Source organism: Netta rufina (genome assembly GCF_964035555.1).
Source record: "Netta rufina genome assembly, chromosome: 20".
NCBI lineage: Eukaryota > Metazoa > Chordata > Aves > Anseriformes > Anatidae > Netta > Netta rufina.
In genome coordinates this window covers 5,264,917-5,280,870 of record NC_140144.1, presented here as the reverse complement: position 1 = coordinate 5,280,870, position 15,954 = coordinate 5,264,917, and the positions used below count along the sequence as shown (strand labels likewise).

The window sequence follows — 15,954 nt, the reverse complement described above, 5'->3', positions numbered from 1 at the left end:
TAGCTTCCATGGGGACCAGCCCCGTGGTGTGTATTAATATTTAACGCGAAACAACATCTCTACAGAAGCTACGGGGGGAAAAAGATACTACTAAAAAATTAAAGGTGGTTGTGTGCTAGTCATCTAGACCCAGTTGTGCTCTACTACCCTCACTGCCTCAGGCACCAATCCTTGCTCTCAGCACTGATACCTCCAGTATCCAGCTTCCAGGTGGGAGATGTGGCCACTTCTTGTGGTCTCAAGGTATGTTCTAGACATGTCTTTACCCCTGGTTAAGAGTTTTTACTAAGTCTTTCTATTAAGTATTTCTGTTCATCCTGATTCTAACTTCGACCTAACAGGAAAGGAAGGGAGGATGTGTGTGGGGGGAATTAGTGAATATCTCCTCTCTGTTATAAACTGAAATCTCCCCAGTGTACGCTGCTCAGATATGGAAGGACACAGTGGGATTTCTCTGAAGCCCACTTCATTTGGTTGTTCTCATATTTCTGTTTATGCTTGCACTGTGCTGGGAGCTGGAGGTGAGCTATCACTCCACTTTGGTATGTAAGAGCTCCCTTCCTCTCTGCAATAGAAATTCAATAGGAAGTGAAATGTTTAAAGGAAAACTGATCCAGGCTGGCTGATGAAGGAAGTAGTTATGGAAGAGTTTAATGAACAGACAAGCAAGACGGTGAGGAGGATGTGCACAGATCATTATCAGCAGCAAACCTATGTACCTGTCTAGCAGTGAATATGCTGAGCTTGCAGCCGTGTGCTTGTGATGGCAGAGAGCTGTGGGCATGCAACGAGCAGTGGGGCAGAGAAGCAGCCTGAACAGAGAAGCAGAAGAAAAAATCTCCTGAACTGGAATTTGGAAATGCCCACGGTGGGATGTAGCTGAGAGCATTTCCCAGTAACACCTCAAGTTCATGACCACTGTGACTGGAATCAGACCCACACCATACCCCACTAAGAATAGGCTGTGTGCCCCTTGATGTGGGGCGAGAATCCCCAAACCCTTTTTTTTTTTTTTTTTTTTTTTGAGGTAAAGTAGTACTGCTCTTTTCTGAGAGGTGAGGGACTAAAGCACTGAAATCTGTCCTGATTATGGCAGAAATGGGAGTCAGTGTTGAAGGCTAATATTAAAAATGTCTCCAGTATAGGAACAACCTCCTCAGTCAGGAGCTACAGGTGCCATTAGGTTTAATAACAGTAATATTCTATCTGCAACTGGAAAGAAGTTTATATGTGCCCAACAGAAAAAAGTGAACATTCGTTGGCTTTCCCATACTTATTTTTTTTTCCATTTCTTCATGCAATGCAACAGCTGACTGTCGTTTTTAACTAGACTTTACACAATTCTGTTTTGTCAAGAGCTGCTGAGCTCGCTGCAGCTCCACAGGCACATGCTGTGCACACGTGCGGCCTCCCACGCACCCCGCCGTGTGCGCACACTCGGCTCTTGTGCTCCCCGTCGCACTCCCAGCTCCAATACACCCGCGCAGGAGATGTGCACTCGCTGCCATGGGCTGCATCTTTGCTTTTTTTTTCCCAGAGAAAGCTTCTGGAGTCAAGGAGATGGCCACGCCAGCCATGATGTTGATGCCCTCTGCTCCGTACCATGGTGCTTGCAACAGGCAGGCTCTCACCTCCATGTGCAAATATGCGTGGAGCCTCTAGCACAACAGTGCAACCTCTTCTTAGCAAGACCTTTTCCCTCTGTGAACTGCAGACTTTCAGAGTGCTTGTGGTGGACTCAGACTCCCAACAAGAAGGGTTGCTGGAGATGTACAAATACGCCTGACACCAAAACTCTTGGTTGTAAGCTCTGCGTAGCCTGATTTCTCCTCCTTTTAAAGAGTAGCTCCATGCTCTGTGAGCTATATTAATGCAGAAATGTGTGGGTATCGGCTGCCCTGAGGACACCTTTTGGCTAGGATTGTACTCCCAGAGTGAGGGCCATGGCCTCAAAGCTGCTCTGCCTGGGCATCCCCACCATGCTGGCACATCCCCACAAAACTCAGCAAGGCAACCAGATGGATAGGAGGTGGGCAGGAGGAGGAACAGGTCCTGCGTGGGGAGAGGGCTTTTTCAAAGCCTCGTCAGAAGCTCCCAGCAATGAGGATGTTCGGCTCTGGTGAGTGGGGAGCACAACCCAGCACTCTGGGCTGCTGCTGCTGCTGTGTTCCCCTCAGTGTCCTGGTTAGGAAGCCAAAGGGAATGGGGTTGGTGCTGGGCACAGGTGCTGACAAAACGAGCTGCTCCCCTTCCACCGGTGGAGCACACGGCTCCGTTCGGAGAGAGGCACTGTGCCAGCAGCATGACTGCGGAGGCGGATGATCTAACGGCTGAAACGCTGGAAATGGGAGTCAGGAGACAAGGGCTCTCTTCCAGCTGTATCCATGGCTTGCTGCGTAACCTTTGGCAAGGCATTTCACCCCTCTGTTTCCCTTCCCACTCATCATATGTCTTGTCTGTTCAGACACCGAGCACATCGGGGAGAGGAGCTGGCTCGTAGCAAAGCTGCCCGCAGCCATGCTTTGCATATGACGGACAGTGTGCCCTACACCAGGTGCTGGGGAGCATCCCCGTAAGCTCCCTAGCAAATCTCCCACTGCTCAGTATGCATGCTCAGCATGAGCCTCGATCTTGGGAAGAGCCCCGAGGTCCTACTGTGATCCCAATAGCAACAGACCCCGTCCCCTCCTCCAAACACATGCCTCCCAAGCACCCCGGCAGGGAAGCAGGTTGGGGTGATTTTTATCTTTCAGCGTTTGGCAGGATTTCAGAGTCACGTGTGGCTGTGTGTGTGCGTGTGTGTCTCTGCGTCCACATGCGCTCGTCGCTGAAACCTGGGTAATTATTTTGTTTTATTTTTTTTTTTGGCAACACTTTAAAGCAAGAGCTGGGTCTTTATAGATTGCTCAGGTTGCACGGAGTATGGATTACAGATCATCAGAGAGACATGAAAGCAGAAGACACGTTTCTCTGGCACAGCATTAAAGGGACGATAAATGGGTAATTGTAGCCTGGGGTGCGGCCACCTTCTGCACCCAGCCCTCACCCCTCTTTGCGGCATTGCGGAGAACTTCATGAGGGAAATGATGGAAAAGCTGGGGTGAGGATGGCTCAGGTCGGGACCTGGTTATTTCAAAGGTGGTATGTACTCAGGAGGTTAAAGGCACCACTTAGGTGTGAATAAAACACTGCCAGATACTCCAAGCAGCAACGCAGACAGACTGAAGGCTTTTAAAATGTGCTTTTTTCATGTCTCTTTTACCCTGAGAGACACTTGTCAAAGGATCAAAGCAATTCCTATTTCTAAACTTTCTCTTTCTCTCCCTTCTCCCTCCCCTCCCTCCGTTTCTTTCTCTCTCCTTCCTTCCCCCTCTTCCCTCTCTTTTTCAACAGGACTCCACAGAATGGAGCAAGAATGAGAGGAAAAAGGCAGACAGAAAAGCATGAACTGGAGGCTTGTTGAGTTCCTCTACCTCCTGTTTATATGGGACCATATACTAGTACAGCCCTCCCACCAGGACCCCGCTGCCACCAACCAACATGTCTCCAAGGAGTTTGATTGGCTTATTTCAGACAGGGGGCCCTTCCACCACTCGCGGAGCTACTTATCCTTTGTGGAAAGACATCGTCAAGGATTTACAACCAGATATAAAATATACAGGTACGTTGGTTTGCTGCGGCTCCCGTAGCTGTGCGGTGGTGGGAACCCAGACAGGTCCCTTGAGCTTGAGGCCTAGTCAATGGGGGGGGATGCGCCACTGCACCCGTTCCACCTGGAGATGCTTCTCTGGTTGCCCACAGCCCTCAGCTGGCAATGCAGATTGCTTCAGAGGCTTGGATGTAGTGCTCTGATCATGAGATGAAGGCACCGCAGTGCCCTGGCAGTGTGCACAATGTAGAATGAGATGAAAAAGGACCACAGGTGTGGGTGTGCACTTTTTGGGACAGGCAAAAAATTCAAAGTCAGGTTCACAAGCAAGTTTCTCAGATCTGTCCCAAGGGGCAGACCAAGCATCTGTATCAAATTCACACGTGCTCTGCCAACAGTTTTAGGTTCACAAAGCACGAACAGCCATAAATACAAGGCACACGTTGGTATGGCAGTTCTCACGCTGCTGTGCCTGCGTCCTAGCTGTGTGCCGCTTACTGCAGGCCTCTGCAGATGATCTCCGTGCATGAATCAGACTTGCCTCCAGAACTGTGAGCTGGGTTTGAAAGTCATTCAATTAAAAAACTACAGAAAATAGGCAGAATTTGGATTTTCCTTTGCCTTCTAGGTTTTTCAAGCCTTTGTTGTTGCCTGTTTCAAGTGCTTTTTGGCAGCTGTGATATCCAGAAACATACTTGTCTTTTTGTTATTTGAATATGAAAAGCTGGGGTGCTCATGTGAGCCTCCTATTACAGCAGCAGGCACTTTGGAAGGAAGGGGAATAAGCCAGCAAGAATCATGAGATTTGGGCTAAAACCCAAAGACCAAAATCTCATAGCCATGTGCACATTTCCATAATTATATATCCCCGTCGTGCTTCGGAAAGACACTTGCAAACGTAGCTACACAAACTAGTGGGTAGGAAAGTGCTAGGGAAGAGCCTACTGGCAACATGCACACAGAGATACACACACACGTGTTTTCTGGGGGTCAGTGGGGGCTGAAAACCATGTGTGTGCAGGCAGCCTTCTCCCATGGGCAGAAAGCCAAAAGCACTTGCGGGGTAGCAGCAACATGCGAGACATCACCGATGTGCAGGGAAGAAAAATGAGTTTTGCCTGTCCCATCGTGGCCTGCGGGGAGTGCAGCATCCCCTCCCCTCACACCAGCCCGCGGAGCAGGGGCAGGTTAGCATGGGTTGAAGACGTTGTCCTGGCTTGTCCTCCTTGTTCCAAACAGCCTGGGGGACAACAGCCGCAAAAAGCAGAAATAAGGCTGCCATGCTTCCTCTGAGGATATCTCACAGACTTTGCTTATACAGAGGAGCAGAGAAAAGATGTCTTTTTCAAAAAAAAAAAAAAAAAAAAAAGGTTTTGTGGATATGTGGATAGTTACGTTATACACAACTGCTGATTGTGGATAACCCTGGCTTCCCCCTGCCCTGCTGGATCAGGGCTGTGCTCCTCTGCCCCACACAGTGTCCTGGCAGTGGCTCTGCCCTTTGCTAAAGAGCTCTTTAGCACTAAACGCTACCTCAGCAGGCTCCAGAAGCTGCAGCGGGAGGGAAATGCATGCAATGGATGCATTCAGACACCTCCAAGGGCTGTCAGGGTAGGTCAGGGCAGAGATCCATCAAGCCAGGGATCCTGTCTCAGAGAATCATGGAGAAAAGGGGCTGCAAGGACCTTGAGAGGTCATCTAATCCATGCTGCTTCCCCTAGGCGGGCTCAGCCCGTACCTGTGGCGCATCTGACAGGTTTGTGAGCAACCTCTCATGAAAGGTTTCCTGCAACAGAGAATTCACACCCAGAGCAGACAGGCTGCACCACAGCTTTGCTGTTCCCATTCTAGTAAAGGAGCTAAAATCTTGCTTTAATATGAAGCCTGTGATTTGTAATTTTATCTACTATGGGGTGAGGAGCAAATTCCCCTTTGGTCTGTAGGAGACTGCTAAGAATTTGAAGGTTTATCTTAGTTCAGGGTGAATTTTATACATGGGAAGTGAAAAAGGATCTGTATTACTCTATTTCTGCTGGATATTGCCAAAGTATTTATCTGAGAGACTTGTAGCACAGGGAGAACATTGTGCAACCTCTGTGCACACGGGAGGCAAAGACAGCAGCATCTGCATGCGTGGGAGGCCTGGGGGCATGGGGAGGGGTCTGAAAAGAGTCTCGCAAACAGTCAGAAGCAGAGGCAGTGCTGGAAAAGTCATTATTCACAGAAATATTCGGAGGTGAGACGGCCTGGTGGAAGTGGTTAGGCACAGGGTCCAGAGGGAGGTGGAAAGACAGCGAAGGCCACATAGGGAGGCATCTCTTGGCCGTACATCATGGTGGAAGTGCTCTGGGACTGGCTTTAGGTCCCACTGCAGCCAGCAGAGCAGAGGGGGAGCCCTCGGGTCCTTCAGGAGAGCATATGGGGCCGTTAGGTATGGGACTGGCCAGACTCGGAGGGTTATTTTCTTCTAATATTTGTCCCTGTTTGCAGGACCAGTCACTTGAAAATTGGGCCCACACATTATTTAAGCAGTGCCCAAATCAGCCTCGCTGTGGTGAATTAGCGGAGTTCCCAGCAGCTAAGGCTGGACTTGGAGCCCCCCCTCCAGAACCTGTCATTTTACCGAAAGCCATGAGGAGAAAATCTCATTTTGCGGGCTCCTTAAATTGACTTCGAAATCTGTAAAGCTGTTGGGATTTTGTCAACTGCTTAATTCCAGGATAGAAGCCTCTTTCCTCCCAAATGATGTCTCTCAATTGCTCTTTGCACTACACTGGCCCAAGGGCAGCACGTATCCTGCAGTAAGAGTGACTCTCCTTTCCTCCGGAAAGCAGCCCACTTAGAGCATGGGAATTTCTGCACTCTTTCCTCTTTCCGTGCTCCTTTTCTTCCAGATTTCTTTTTTTTTTTTTTTTTTTTTTAATTGGTTGGTTTGTCCCTCAGTCAGTTCCTTTTGGCACCTGAAATTTTGTTGGATGAGGTTTGCCCTGACCGCTGCTCTTCTCCCAAGACCAACAGCAGCAGATCTCGACCCAGCCACAGCACCCGAGGTTTTGGAGTGGATGTGAAAACAGGCGAGAGGACCTCACCCGTCCCTAATCAAAACGCTGTTGCCAGTTTAGTGGTGATTTCCCCAGTGTCTTGCTGTGCAGGAGTGTGGACACAGCACATTAGGAGCGTGTCATTTACACTGAAAACCCACCGAGAGGAAGCTGCTCTCGATGTTACGCAGCAGTGTAAGGCAACACGCAGCACTTTCTAATTTTCACAGGCGACTTTAAAAAAGAAGCAGCATCAGAATAAAAAATGCAAACCTTCTTCCATTACAGGTGAAGTTCAAATATCTGTCAGCAGCAAGGAAGAGCCTGTTTTGGGTAGTGAGGCTGTTAATACACCGCGCAGGCAGAGCTGCTGTACAGCAGCGTAGCTGCCGATATCTTTTCATAGGATGCCTGAAACATCCTGGCACAAAAAGGCAGCTCGTGTCACAGTCTCCAAAGACTCATTCCCTCCTTCTGTGTTTTGCATTTTAGCAGACTTTAGGACTTTTTCTTGCAAGATTTGGTCCAAACTGATTTCACGGGTGCTCTCAGTCAAAGTTTGCATTGTGCATGCGATACTGGGAGGAAGGCAAGCAAAGTGGGGGCTGTTTTATACTGAATCATGGGCAGTAGGGGTAGGTACAACTGCATTAAGGAGGCACATTAATCAGCATCGATTCACACTAATAAGGCTGGTTTAGGGGGGCCTCTGGCAGGAAAATGTTGCTTTGATCATTATCTGTGCACTCAGATGCTAATGCAGATAGGATGGCAGATGCTGTGAGTGGTTTGTGGGATGTCTGAATATTCATTATCACTGTCCCTGTTGTTGTTCCTAGTCATGAGAGCCTGGGGTGCGAGATGCTGCACAAGGGCTGGAAAATGGATGAAGCTCAGCTTGATTTGACTTTGGGACTAGGGCAATGCTCAGACCAGAAACCTTTCCTGTTACCACCACACGGCATTTAATAGCTTCAGCCAATTTCTTGGAGCTATGCTGTTGTGTCACCCCTTTTTTCTTGCCATGGTGCCATGAAACAAACTCATTTTTTTGTGCCTCAGTTTCCTCAGCTTAGAAGTGGAGATGACATCACACTGCTGGGAAGACAATTAAATTTCCTCCACATTGCTGGGGAGATAATTAAATGCTGCAAGATGTACATGCCCATGGACCAGCCAGTCCTGTCCTGTCCCCCCAACCACAGAGAAACAGGACAAAAGCGAGTACTTATATACCCCATTTACAGTAAGGTCTCTGGATATATAAAAAGAAAATACAGCTCCCGAGACAGGACAGATTGTGAGTAACTGGCTGCACCAAGTGAGCCATAAATTGCTTGGGATGGTGCCCAGGGAGAAGAAAACTTATTTTTTATCCCCAGGATGTTGTTTTACTGGTGGTGCTGCGCTGGGACAGGAGAGGTGGGGGGCTCTCCACCCTTGGAGGTGCTTATGAGCTGGTGATAGTTCTGCTTCAAGTGGGAGGTTGGGTGAGGGATCCCCCAGGGTCCTGTCTCACCAACAGATCTGTGGTTTCCCTGGTTCTCTGATTCAGAGTGGACAATAAACTGGGAGCTCATAAAGAGATTTGCACTACTAAAGGCAGCCTGGCCACACTAGAGATTTTTATTTAGTCCTAGAAAACCCACAAATCTGAGCAGCTACGTGCTCTCTAAATGTGTCATTCCCTCAGCAAAGAGGAAGAGAATTACCATGACGTGAGATGCTTCTCTGTTGCTTAGATTTTGGAAGAAAGAAAAAGAAAAGAGGGGAAGAAAAAAAACAATTTGGTCTAACAAAACTGTCTCACAAAACGTTCAAAGTTTTACAGCATCACAAGTTAAAACAATGAGCCAGATTATCTGTGACATAAATACGCAAGGAGAAGTCACCAATTTACCTGCTGGGGAGTCTGTTGTGGTGATTGCAGCACTGCCCCGGCCCTGCACAGCAGCAGGGTTGGTGAGGCTGCGTGCCCTGGGTGTCCAGATGCATGCATTATGAGATTTTGTTATTTCTAAGTGAGGGGAGAATTCATTCCTTATTTCAGGCACTGGACTTGCACAATCTGGCTAATGAACATGAGCTTTTGATGCCTGTTTCTGGTACAGAAGTTTTGCCTTTCTTGACCAGAGCAGGCAGGTTTCTTTCAAACCTGTGATTTTCACAACTGAGGAACTGATCCAGCAGAAAACTAAGCTGGCAGGAGAAAAAAAAAAAAAAAAAAAAAAAAAAAAAAAGTTAATTTACACCAGATCACTTTTCCAGCCTCACTGATTGTTTACTCAGCTGCTAATAAAGGGACAGGGCTGCATGGTTGGAGGCAGCAAGGAGACAGAGGAGACTACTGCTTTCAGCAGCAACATGGGTTAGAGTTATATTAAAGTATTTGTGAAGCTGCATGCTAAGTTTGGGCAGAGACAAGCTCTATTACAGCTGCTTTCACCATTTTTTTTCAGTTCATTTTTTTTTCTCCCATCTCTCCACTCCTCATTGACTCTTTTTGCTGTTTCGCTATTGCATTGAATTTAATCTACTGGTCACCAGAGCTGCACAAATAATTGATTTTGTGGTTCACTGGTTGTACAGAAGAAAAATAACATTAAAAATGGGTTGATCTGAAACTGATGTTTGTTCAACTTTTCAGTAAAATGAAAAAATCAAAACATTTCATTTTAGGCTCAGTGGTATGTTTAAGCTTGGCTGTTTGTTTTCATTTTTTTAATCCAGTGAAAACCAATATTTTTTTTCCCCACTTTTTATAGCATAAAAATTCACCTCAAAACACAAAGCCAACTAATGCTATTTAAAGGTGTCAAAAGGGAAACACTTTGATTTTGAGTGTATTTGGTTCAGCCGGTTGCTTCTAAACCTACTCATTCCATTTGTGTTGAATTTGCAAATAGTTTTTATGTCCTTGAAACTATCAAGGAGCCAAAACAAACAAATAAATAAAAAATCTGGCTTTCCTTAGACTTTGAAATCTAATAGTTTTCCAGGGTTGAGATTTGCTATCTCTCGGGTTTAGATTTTAGCATCCTAGGATAAAATATGTTATATATAGGATGCTAAGATATATATATGTTTGTGTGTGTGTCCCACCAGCACCGCTGGGCATGGGAGACACAGCCAGGACAGGCAGTGGGGTGGCAGCTTTGCTGTGGGAAGACTCAAGCTTGTCCAAAACCCAGATGGATGCTGAGACCCAGGTGCTACTGACTGAGCTAAACCATCCAGCATGCCTGTAGTACTTGTTCCTCTCTGGCACACATATCCTGGCAAGCTTTCAGTCCTGTTCCAGTTGTTTTTGGATGCCTGAAGCATCCCAAAAAGCTCCGTGAAGGTTCTTCTCAAACAGCAGTAAGGCAATGCTCTGCGCTGGTACAACCTGATAGGCACTGTTAGGCTTTTTAATTTTTGCTTTGGCTTTTCTAGTCATGCTGAAGTTCTGCTGACAAGGTTTTCCTATTAGGTTTTTATGCTATCTGTTTAAAGGGGACATCAACTTTTATGTGTTCCAGTCAGAGGCAAGGCTCTTTTCGGGGAGGCAAGGCAACAATTGAAGGACAGAGGGAGCTGAGATGAAAGGAGGCTCTTGCCTCTGAGTGGAATGAGCAATGGGAATCTGTACGGCACCGCATGGCAAAAAAAATACAAAATCTCCATAGTTTACATTATGCATGTAAACGAGTGATGTACATTGGTTTGTAATCAGTAAATGCCTTGTAAATAAATGTGAGTAAACCAAAAAAATTTAAATCTATTTCCATAGTGCTTGCAAACAATGAAGCCTTCCAGTGTTGTCCTCAATGTAAATGTTAATCTAAAAATGACATTACTACAAGTTTATGCAACTTTACAAGGGAGCCACGATTTGCATTCCTGTCTCACCAGCTCTAACGCAGCCTCTTGGCAAGCTCGAGCCCTTCAGATCTGTGTGGAAAGCAGCCCACCCCACCACACAGCCTCTCCTTCAACCGCTGCCTTCATTCTTCATGCAGTTCAGGGCCCGGCCTCGTTACGTTCCTTGCATGTAAAGCCGCCCTGCCTATGGAAAGCTTTTCGTATGAGAGGAGGAGAGGCAGGAGGGGTGGCAGGGAATGGCTGGGGCTGAGCTGTGCAGCGCTAAGCCCTGGGACCTGCTGGGCTGAGCAGGCGAGGAGCTTGGCCCTCGTCAGGGCTGGAGAAGCAGCTGTGCTGGCTGCGTTTGGATTCAGATGGCGAGGGCTCGCGAGCAGCCCTGGCAGCTGCAGGAGTTGACAGAAGGACACACCTCTCCTTCTCTTTGATATTCTTGAGAATAGAGGGCAAGCGGAAGGATAAGTGGCACCAGGCTTTGATAGGCTCAGAGCTGCTAACAGCTGGGCAAGCTTTGGGGAAAGGCAGCCCCTCATCTCCACTTGGCAGCACGCGTCCAGGCCATAGGAAATGCTGCAGAAGCGGTGTTAGTTGGTAGGTTTGTGTCCTGGCAGGGTGCTTGTGGTTAGGACAGGCCAGTTCCTCTGCAAAAGAGCGTGCACAGGAGCTGCATGCCCAGCAAAGCACAGCACTAACTGGTGCCCTGCCTGCTGACCTGGATAAACCGTTCATTGGATCAGCTGAGCTTTAGCACAGCTCTGCAGAGCTGCAGACCCAAGCACAGGAATCCACTTTCTAAGCCCAGAGTGAAATATCCCAACCATCCTCCCAACAAAGCCCAGAAGAAGCTCAGACAAATATTTTGAATCACTGCCTCTTTCCCATGATCTCTGCACCCTGCTGGGCTGGAAGGAAGCCCCTTGGATACCTTGGTGGGGTCTTTGTTCCCCTATGCAGGAAGAGGGGAGCTTTCCCCAGCTCACCTCCCAAGGCTGCTCCAAGCTTGCTGCCAGAACACTGTGCTCCTCTCTGATTTCTTCAGACCAGCAGACCACAGTCCAGTGGGTTGGGAGCATATTTTAAAGGCTAACAACCAAGGAGAAGCCTTCACTTTTTTTTTTTTTTTTTTTTTTTTTTTGGTGAGCAGATTATCAATTCTGCTTTTAAGTCAAGCAGATGCTTATGTCAGCAGAGAAGCTGTTACATTAAAAAAAAAAGTCATCCCGGAATAATTTTGTTCTGGCACCAGTAGCACTGGGAGATGGCATGACTGTACCTATTATAGGGGTTTTTCTATTTCTGGATCCCTCTAATGTTTCCCTTGGGTTCCAGAAAGTATGTATTTTTTTTTTTCCTTTTTCCTTTCTTTTTTGCTGATTGCCACCCACCAGCCTCTGTAAATGGAACAAGACACGTCCCACTGGGGCAGTCAGAGCCATCCAGGCTGGCATCCCATGCTGAACTATTAAATGCAGGTACAGAACCCAAGGACACCCCCAGAAAGAAATCCAGGAATCAGCTTTACCTGGACCAGGAGGGAAGAAGGGCTTGGGCCAGCCCCTTGGGTGAGGTTTTTCTCCTATCATCAGCATGAAATCAAAGCCATGCAGGGCTGAAGCTCCATGCCTGGGGCGATCAGACCCAATTTCCCACCCGTGTCACCTTGCAGGCTTCCACCCCAATGATCCCCACATTTTGCCTGAGGTGAAGCCTCCAGCCTGTCCCAGAGGCCAGCCCTCAGCTCTGACCCTAGCTGGGGTGCAGCGAGGAGATGGGATTCTCCCAAGTATTTTCTGGGCTTCTAAATCAAAGTCCTGCTGACAGCGCCGAGCACTAAGTGCCTGCCTGGGGCCCTGCTCCTGCAGTCCTGTGACGACATCAGAATTTAAGCTTTAATTAAGGAACGAGTGTGGGGAGGGCGGGAAGCATCTCCAACCCTTATGACTGTGAAGGGAAGCTTGGAAACATGACCTGAGTGCAAGCAACATCTGCTTTAATGCACAGCCAGCTCTCAGCAGAGGGGAAAGCAGCCAGGAGGGGAAGCCACTGCATCAAACTCCCATCCAGGCTTGTGCTTCTGCTTGCAACGAGAGAGGACAATTTCCACAGGAGCTGGGCTATGTCACAGTTTCAGTGGGGTGCTCTCAGTTGCTGTACATGGCTCTCATGCAGCCTGGCTGGGCCAAATCCCCCACTAACACGACCTCTGCTTCTGCACAGCCCTTGTCCAGCGGTGGCACGAGGCAGCTGACTGTGCTGGGCTCCTGCAGGCTCTGCTGTGCCGATGGGGAGCAGCACTTTTTAAGCAGCAAGATGGAAATTCTCTGTTCCAGGGTTACAGCAGGTGATGTTTTGCCTCTCAGAGCTCTTTAGCCCAGCTATTAGGGATGAATGGTTTGTTATGCCTACGGCCTGCCACCCTTCTACACTTGCTGGCCCAAAAGCCAGCAAATGCTGCCTTTGCTGTGTTCTCTCCTGCCATCAGTTTCAGCAGGGAGCAAGCAGACATTTTAGAGACAAGCTAAGGAGCAGGAGCCTCAAGATGCTCTCCATCTCACAGGGATGCACCTTTGGCAAGGTTTGTTGAAGGTTCGTTGAAGAAAAACTTTATTTGATGGCTATGCTCTCAGCCAGCACACCAGGGACTGGAGACTCCAGTGTGCTCAATACTGCAACAACCTTTCATTCCCAGGAATGAGCACCATGAAAAGGCAGAGAAAAGCTGCTCCCCTATAACTTAGAGCTGGGGCCTGTATGACTTAGTCACAGCTCTGACAAGCATCCTGATACTGACTGTGCTGACATGGCTAGAGATCTTGTCATTTCTGTAATAAAAGCATCCCTTCATAAGCTGAAAACGGGATTCATGGGCTGGTAGCTTCTGGCAGCTCCCTGCCATTCAGCCTGGATGAGAACACAAACACAGACCAGGGGTGGATACTGCCTCCCCACAGCTACTCAGAGGTGGAAGCAGGACGAGGTGAAACCCAGCATTATGTGTCAGGAGGGCAAAGGTGTTTTTGTTGTGCATGTCCCTCCCGACCTCATTTTGCTTTAGCTCTCCTTTCTTCCACACTGATTCTTTCCCTCTCAGCAAAGGAAAAGCTGTCTATGGCATATTCAGCGTTAAATATTTTAGTGTTAGCTTCCAGCTCTTGAGCTAAAAAACAGAAAGAACAGTACTTTTTACTCCCCTCCAAATATCTGGGACTTTCCCTGGGGAGTGCAGCTGTACAGCCTGGCTAACACTAATGAGAGAGCTTGGTACACAGGGCAAACTGTGTGTTGCATGATTAAGAGAATAAGAAAATAAGAAAATAAGAAGAAAAGAAGGTTGCTACCTTCATCTCTGGTTAAAGCTCAATGATTAATCCCTACCAGACTAAGTTTTTCTCCTTGCTCTTTACCTCCTTTCTTCCCTGCCTTCCCCCTATCTGCAATACACAAGCAGACTGTGAAAGTCTCAGACTTTCCCCTTCCTGCCCAAAAAGACTCCCGACTGTTTCAGGGAAGTATTTGATATTTGAAATCTGTGCCATTCTGATTCAGCAGCTGAGTGGTGCTGAGTCACATGGTGAAGCTGTATCTCAAGATTATTTAGCGTCTCTTCAAAGCCCACACTTTTAGAGTCCTGTGATTATGTAAGAGTCTCAACTCAATTTTTAAAGTAAGTTTACGGCCCTCATAATTGCTGAGGAAAACTTGATAATATGACTCCTACATACTCAGAAAACAGAAGCCAAAAAGAAAAAAGAAAAAAAAAAAAAAAAAAAAAAGAAGAAGAAAAAGAAAAAAAAAAAGGAACCCTGAAGTTTATCAGATTTTAAAGTCTCATGAATTTTAAAACCAATCTCTTAATTCTTTTTTGGAGCCTGACTCATGATTTTCAAACAGTTAGCAATATGGCTGTAGGGATTGTAAGGCTGGTTTGTTATCTTATTAGATAACTTACATAAAATATCCAAACCCATGGAGACTCGGAGATTGAGTACTGCACTTCGGGACACAGCTGGAGAGAACAGCGCCTTGTCTTCTGTACGGATGCTGAGGATCTCCTCTTAATCCCAGTCTCTAGTCACTACTGCAGCATGAATATTTCCCAGAATGATATTAGCACTAATCATATGAATGAGAGTAGCCATAATATTGATCTTCATAATACTTAGGTTATTAAATTTGAGTTTGAAGGTAGTTTTGTGGGGTGATTCATAATGGTAAATCTCGTCAGGCTGCATAAGTAGGGAAAACAAGTCACAGAGCAATAGCGTTGCAAATATATTCCAGAGTCTTCCACCCTACCACAAGATTGTACACTGAACAGACACTTGTGAATGCTGGCAAACCAGAATTGATGTTTTGTTAATCGTGTGATAATCTCAGATGAACCTAATTAATCAGGTGTTGCAACAACTTGCTCTATTTTTTCTGTGAAGCGCATGCATCACTCGGGGGCACTTAATTCCTGGAGTATTTTCACACAGACATACCAAGACAGGGATGCTTCCATGACAAGATGAAAGGATTGCCACCATCACCATTAAGTGGTGGGCTTGCTATCCCCAGAAAAATTTACCCATGCCCACTGAAGAGGTAGGGAGGTAGCAGAGCACATCCCATGCTTGTGGATGTTCCCAGAGCCTCACACATCTCTGTGCAGACATGAGCATTGATGGTTGAGGTGCACTCAGCTACTGAGGTACTGGGAGCATCTTGCATGGCCCTGTAGCGGACTAAATGAAATCTGAAGATACCATCCTGTGAAATACTAGGGGACAGAAAAAGTCCTACCCGCTCTTCTAGCACATAACAAAGGAGTAATCAAGAGTGTGGAAGGGGCTGCATGCTACTCTATATAATAAGCTTACAGGATAATTGCCAACTGTATTTGGGCTGATTTTTCTTCTGCAGAAAAGGCATAAAAGCAAGTTTATTGTTTTCACTCCTGGGGACTGAGATATTTTTACCACGCTTTAAAAAAAAACACCGTGCTTTATCTCCCCACTTGAGCATATCAGCTCCACTGGTGATTGTCTCCTGCATGGCTGTGGGTCAGCATCAAAGGCAGAGTTGCTGTAAGCACAGCTGCTGCCTGCTGTTGGGTGTGGAAGCTGCTCAGCTCTCTGCCAGAGTCTTGCAAGTGTTTGTGCCACTGGGGTGGGATTACTTCTCATGGTGATAGGGATTGCACACTGAAAGGGAGGAGAGCTGGGTGCTTCCAGAAGGATGGGGGAAGGCAAAAGACAGGATGGCACAGTCTTTGTGATTTAGGTGTAACAACATTGTCTCTGGGGAGTAGAAAATGTTTTCCTCAAATAAAGGTTTTGCCAACGTGTTTTCTTTTGTTGGCAATGAAGTGCTGATGAATTGGCTTCAACACATTTTTGATGTCCCAAACTCAGGTCACTA

The 15,954-nt window shown here is 47.1% G+C and overlaps 1 protein-coding gene across 1 annotated transcript in view; it reads left to right on the top strand.

Annotated features, from left to right (window-relative positions):
* Positions 1–3,443: 3,443 nt before the first annotated feature.
* BRINP1 (BMP/retinoic acid inducible neural specific 1) overlaps positions 3,444–15,954 on the top strand; it is a gene marked incomplete at both ends in the record, with an annotated part of 56,740 nt that continues 44,229 nt past the window's right edge. Inside the window, one exon of the mRNA XM_084298914.1 lies at positions 3,444–3,661. Within this exon, the coding sequence (XP_084155040.1) occupies positions 3,444–3,661 (218 nt within the window). The remainder of the gene's footprint in view (positions 3,662–15,954) is intronic.